The sequence below is a fragment of the Triticum aestivum genome, chromosome 6A (genome assembly GCF_018294505.1).
Source record: "Triticum aestivum cultivar Chinese Spring chromosome 6A, IWGSC CS RefSeq v2.1, whole genome shotgun sequence".
In the NCBI taxonomy this organism is placed as follows: domain Eukaryota; kingdom Viridiplantae; phylum Streptophyta; class Magnoliopsida; order Poales; family Poaceae; genus Triticum; species Triticum aestivum.
Window position 1 is genome coordinate 58210587 of NC_057809.1, and position 6364 is coordinate 58216950.

The following is a 6364-nucleotide window of genomic DNA, read 5'->3' on the forward strand; positions in this document are numbered from 1 at the left end:
AGGACAATTGAAGTCCTCATGTCTCACTTCGTCACTTGTTTGTTACAGAAATATCAACCAATGGCGACAACAGATATTTTCAGAACACAAAAGAAAAGCCTGTTTTCATCATTCCTTTCCCACAAATGTATACTAAACTCTATTTTGTCCAACTAGAACCGCTGAATTCGAAGTTCACTTTGCAAAGCAATGAGCACATCTGCGACATAGAATGTGATTTTGATGGGTTATTAGAGCAAGAAACAAGCACTTCAGAAGGGTACAGACATCCATGGGGTTCATCCTGGGAAGAATGCGTCGATGATATTGGCATTGCACATGCATATGCTTAGTGGTGTACATAGGAACCGTCAACGTGTCTACTATCTAGTATCTACAAAAAAAATGGCCAAGGGAGCACCACTAATGGAGCCTACTGCACATGGTATGATAAGTGGTAAATGGCTAGCATCTCATTATCCTTCCATCGTATGCAGCCATGCAAGTGGTTTCTGTGGCGAGGTTATCCTCAGCCGCTGCTCATCTTGCACAATCTGCGGTTTGTAGTTCTGCCTTTTGTAGCTACTATGGCATGCCTGATTGCTGGATGAGCCGCAGGACACCCCTGTAACTGCATCCCCAAAGGGCAGCTGAGTTTCTGAAACCGGGAGCCCTTGAAAGAATTTCAATGCTAAATCCAGCCTCTCATGATCTCGCATCAGCGGAAGCTTGTGGAAAGAATCTCAAAGGAAGGTCCCTTATTCGCATACCACTTCCCCAGTACGATGCAAGAGTCAAACCAAATATTGCCATGACAACAACAGAACATGCTGCAGGAACTGCCTGACTAATTCCAAGAAACTGGGTAGCAAGAAGCCCAGCTAGGGTGGAGCTCTGCATTCCAGTACACACTGATATAGTCCTACAAACTGGTTCTTCTTGCCTACACATAAGGGCAGAAAGAAAGTTAGCCAAACAGCATCAAGGAACTTCAGAAGTATAGTTTTATGCCAAAAATAGATTGCTGACTCAAAACGTAATGTAACAGAAGCCAGTAATGAGGATGTGATACTATTTGACCTTTCCAGACACAGGATGAAGGTACCAAATGCTGCAAATAACAGGCCATATATCACAATCTTAACCACATTGAATTAAGTTCCAGTTTTGGAAATTAATGGCCATGACAAATGTGAACAGGAAAAATGATCACCTTTTCTAATAGGTTAGATTAAAGGAATAATTCAGGTAAAATATACAAATATGGGACCACAAGACTTGTCACTGGCATATAAACATAATATGAAATATGATATGTCTAACACATTTCGCCATTTTAAGCAAGAATTTCAACATATGTTTTCAAAAGGAAACTACTTGACTGAAGCTCAAAGTGACTAACACAAAAAGTAAATGACAGAATTTACTTATTTAGTGAAATCGGTCAAGATTTCCCTAGAGGCAGATTATCATTTCCTCTTAGATGATAAATAGGAGGCGCAGACATAACAGAAAGCAGCATCACAGAAAAAGATTAAATCGTGCTTTAGCAAGATCGTGGGCAAAAAATCAGTTATGCAGGAAGAGCATTAGAAATGAATAAAAGTGTAATCATGGCCAGTGGCGGAGCTTGCCAAAAAAAGCTGGGCGGGCTGAATGGGCCAGGCTGCAAGGAATTACTACTAGCTGGCATTCTACAACCCATGGGCTAGCTATATTGTGAGAAAAAGCTGCAGAGCTGGGCGGGCCATGGCCCATTTGGCCTTGCCTAAGCTCCGCCAGTGATCATGGCATTTAATGATTACCTCAACTGAGGCAACTTGGAAACCCAGTAACCCACAACAAAGGCCGCAATGTGGAAAGTCACTATGGGGAGAAGTAACATGAATCCCTGTGATGAGAGGAGCATGGTCCTATTTATAGCAAGAGGGCTCCCAATACAGAGTGATGTGCACACCATAGCAACAAATGGCATCACTGGTTGTATGACATTAACCACTGGTTTTGCATAGGTATTCAGAAGGAGACCTAGTGTCACAGGCAGAAGAACCACCTGGGGGAAAAAAATCGGAAATCAGTGTAAAATCAAAGAAAGACATTGCTAATTAGCAAGAAACCACCTGGAACTGGAACAATTTCATTACCTGGAGAATCGATTTCGCCATTGCAATTCCATTAACCGGAACCACTGAACCAATCAACAAACCAGTGAGAATAGGTGTCACAATCACCGAAGATATGGTGGAGTAGGTTGTGAGCAGAATACTCAACGCAACATCTCCTTTCCCCAGGAAGCTAGCATAGCTCGAAAGCTGCGCACCCGAGACACAGCATGTAAGCATGAAACCCGCGAAGAAGGCTGATGGCATCCGGAACACCCTTGCGATTAGCACCCCCAGCAGCGGCTTCAGCATGTACTGGGCCATGTACCCAATCGACAGCGGCACAGGCCTGGATTTGGGAACAAAACACACGACCAGACAAAGAATGGTTTCACATTTGCTCTATGATCTTGGGTGAAGCAGTAGAAGAGTGAAAAATATACCTCTTGAAGGCCAGAGCGAAGTCGTCGAAGGATAGTTTGATGCCAATGGAGAGCATAATGCCCCCAAGTGCAGGTGCGTACAGCTCCTTGGACACCCTTAAAAAGGACTTACAATAATCAAATCAATCAATGACCATGTGCTGCTAGCTGTGCAAAATTCCAAGCAAAGAATCTTCTTGAAGCGTCCAGTGGATGCTTGGCTCACCAGGAGAAGGTGGCAGGGTTGCCGAGGGCGGCGACGGCCGTGGCGACGACGACGAGCGGGAGCAGCGCGGAGACCGCCTCCGAGGGGTCCACGGCCCCCTCCGCGTCCGACGGGGAGGCATCGGCCTCGGCGCTGAAGGAGAGCAGCCAGGCGCTCCCCTCGCGGCGCGGCCAGCCGACGCGGCCGAGCGACGGCGCGGAGCAGAAGGTGGTGGGCGCCGCCGCCCGCCGCCGCCGGAGGAGGGACGCTGGGGAGGCGCACGGCTGCGGCGGGGAAGAGATGAAGCGCAGGGGGCGGAGAGGACGGTGCGAGTTGGCGTGGGCCAGTGCGTAGCGAGAGGGGAGGGAGGAGGAGGCGGCCACCACGGCGACGGACATGGCGACGGCGAGAGGCGGTGTGAACCGGATTGGGTGGTCGAGGAGGAGGGGCGTGGGCACCTCGAGAAGATAGAATGGAGGAGGTGCCCGTGTCTGTTTGGGCGCGCTCGACCGGACCAGGTGTGCGCTCCCCGATTTGGCACCTGTCTTTCCAAGGTGGGTTTTTTTTCTAGGGGTTTCCTTTTTTTTAGGGGTTCTAGGGGTTTCCAAGGTGGTGCCTAAACCTTCCCTCAAACAAAAAGGTGGTGCCTAAACCTGATCATACCATAGACTAGGCCCAGTTCCCGGCCGAGCCGGGCCGGGCTTCACAAAGCCCAAGACAATCCCAGGCTTGAGCCCGAACCGAAGCCTGAAAATGTGTCTCCTCATGCCTAAGCTTGGCCTGAATGCAAGCCCGAAAGCCTGGCCTGAATGTTGTTTTTCTGTTAGTGCACGTGTAAGCCTGGTCTGAAACCCGAAAACCCTACCAAAAACTTGAAACAAGGTAACCCGAACTTGGCCCAAATATTCTTTTCGGCTGCAAAACGAAGCGACGGCCTCATGAGGTCCTGGTTTTCGAGTTGGGCAGCTGATACGTCTCTGTCGTATCTATAATTTTTGATTGTTCCATGCCAATATTATACAACTTTCATATACTTTTAACAACTTTTTATACCATTTTTGGGGACTAACATATTAATCCAATGTCCGGTGCCACTTCCTGTTTGTTGCATGTTTTTCGTTTCGCAGTAAATCCATATTAAACGGAGTCCAAACGGGATAAAAACTGACGAAGTTTTTTTGGAATATATGTGATTTTTTGGAAGAAAAATCAACGCGAGACGATGCCTGAGGGGGGCACGAGGCAGGGGCGAGCCCCAGGGGGTCAGGCGCGTCCTGGGCCCTCGTGGCCATCCCGTAAGGCGGTTGATACCCTTCTTTCGCCGCAAGAAAGCTAATGTCCGGATAGAGATCGCGTTAAAATTTCAGCCCAATCGGAGTTACGGATCTCCGGAAATATAAGAAACGGTGAAAGGGCAAAATCTGAGAACGCAGAAACAGGGAGAGACAAAGAGACAAATCCAATCTCGGAGGGCTCTCGCCCCTCCCATGCCATGGAGGCCATGGACCAGAAGGGAAACCCTTCTCCCATCTAGGGAGAAGGTCAAGGAAGAAGAAGAAGGAGGGGGGGCTCTCTCCCCCTCGCTTCCGGTGGCGCCGGAACACCGCCGGGGGCCATCATCATCACCACAATCTACACCAACACCTCCGCCATCTTCACCAACATCTCCATCACCTTCCTCCCTCTATCTACAGCGGTCCACTCTCCTTCAACCCATTGTACCCTCTATTTAAACATGGTGTTTTATACTTTATATTATTATCCAATGATGTGTTGCCATCCTATGATGTCTGAGTAGATTTTCATTGTCCTATCGGTGGTTGATGAATTGCTATGATTGATTTAATTTGCGTGTGGTTATGTTGTTGTCCTTTGGTGCCCATCATATGACATCATATGAGCGCGCGTGTGGATCACACCATAAGGTTAGTTGTATGTTGATAGGACTATGTATTGGAGGGCAAGAGTGACAGAAGCTTCAACCTAGCATAGAAATTGATGCATACGGGATTGAAGGGGGACCAATATATCTTAATGCTATGGTTGGGTTTTACCTTAATGAACGTTAGTAGTTGCGGATGCTTGCTAATAATTTCAATCATAAGTGCATAGAATTCCAAGTCAGGGATGACATGCTAGCAGTGGCCTCTCCCACATAAAAACTTGCTATCGGTCTAGTAAAGTAGTCAATTGCTTAGGGACAATTTCGCAACTCCTACCACCACTTTTCCACACTCGCTATATTTACTTTATTGTTTCTTTATCTAAACAGCCCCTACTTCTTATTTACGTGCTCTTTATTATCTTGCAAACCTATCCAAAAACACCTACAAAGTACTTCTAGTTTCATACTTGTTCTAGGTAAAGCGAATGTTAAGCGTGCGTAGAGTTGTATCAGTGGCCCATAGAACTTGAGAGAATATTTGTTCTACCTTTAGCTCCTCATTGGGTTCGACACTCTTACTTATCGAAAGAGGCTACAATTGATCCCCTATACTTATGGGTTATCAAGACCTTTTTCTGGCGCCGTTGCCGGGGAGCAATAGCGTGGGGTGAATATTCTCGTGTGTGCTTGTTTGCTTTATCACTAAGTAATTTTTATTTGATGTTCTAAGTTGTTTTCTATCTTTAGTTATGGGTAGGAAATGCAAAATACCAAAAAAATTAGTTGTACCTGCTACACCAATGGTTGAAGAACCACTCAAAATCTATCACACTCCTAAACCTTTTTACTTGGATCATCTTCGATCCCTTTGTGCTCGTGCTGAAACCCCATCTAGCTTAGTTGAGGGCAAATGTTTAGATGAGCATGCTTGTTATGCACGACACTGCTTATCTCGAAAAGGGGAACATTTACTGGATCAAATTCATCGTTTGCAGTGCTATGCTTGGAATTTATGTGAAATATATGATGTTACTTGTTGTTCTGAAAACCCTAAGAAACACCTTACCTACCAATGTGAGTTTAGCGATAATGGAATCGTATCTTCGTATGCTAAGGGTGTTTATAATTACTATGATGTTCAACAAATTGAAGAATTTTTTTGCTTTTAAGGGTGCTTATGAAATTGCTTCTTTGATTGAAAAGTATGATGCTACTCTTTACAAATCTGAAAATTTTGCCATACTTAAATATTGTTATGATAATTATGCTTCTAATGCCTATGTTAAACCATATATTGAGGACTCATCCGCTGTCCAAGAAGAGACTAATATTTTGCAGGGTTCTATGGAAGAAGAAATTGATGAAACTGTGAGCTCATTGGATGAAAAAGATGAGGAGGAGAGCGAAGAACAAAAGGAGGAAGAGCAGATTGATCACCGGTGCCCACCTTCTAATGAGAGTAACTCTTTATCCCATACAATGTTTAATTTCCCTTCGTGCTTACCGAAGGATGAATGCTATGATAATTGTTATGAGCCCTTTAATTCGTTTAAAATATCCCTTTTTGATGAACTTGATGCTTGCTATGTTTGTGGCCAAGATGCCAATATGAATTATGCTTATGGAGATGAACTTGCTATAGTTCCTTATGTTAAACATGATATTGTTACTATTGCACCCACACATGATAGTCCTATTATCTTTTTGAATTCTCCCAACTACACTACATCGGAGAAGTTTACCCTTATTAAGGATTATATTGATGGGTTGC

General features: G+C 45.2%; 1 protein-coding gene across 1 annotated transcript; it reads right to left on the reverse strand.

Annotated features, from left to right (window-relative positions):
- Positions 1-214: 214 nt before the first annotated feature.
- On the reverse strand, positions 215-3241 carry LOC123131999 (probable sodium/metabolite cotransporter BASS3, chloroplastic). Its single transcript, XM_044551742.1, has 5 exons — positions 2730-3241; positions 2525-2620; positions 2124-2430; positions 1785-2032; positions 215-922 (listed from the first exon to the last, which is right to left on the reverse strand). Exons 1-5 carry the CDS (start codon positions 3104-3106, stop codon positions 685-687), a joined length of 1266 nt encoding a protein of 421 aa, XP_044407677.1. The 5' UTR covers positions 3107-3241; the 3' UTR covers positions 215-684.
- Between the last annotated feature and the right edge of the window lie 3123 nt (positions 3242-6364).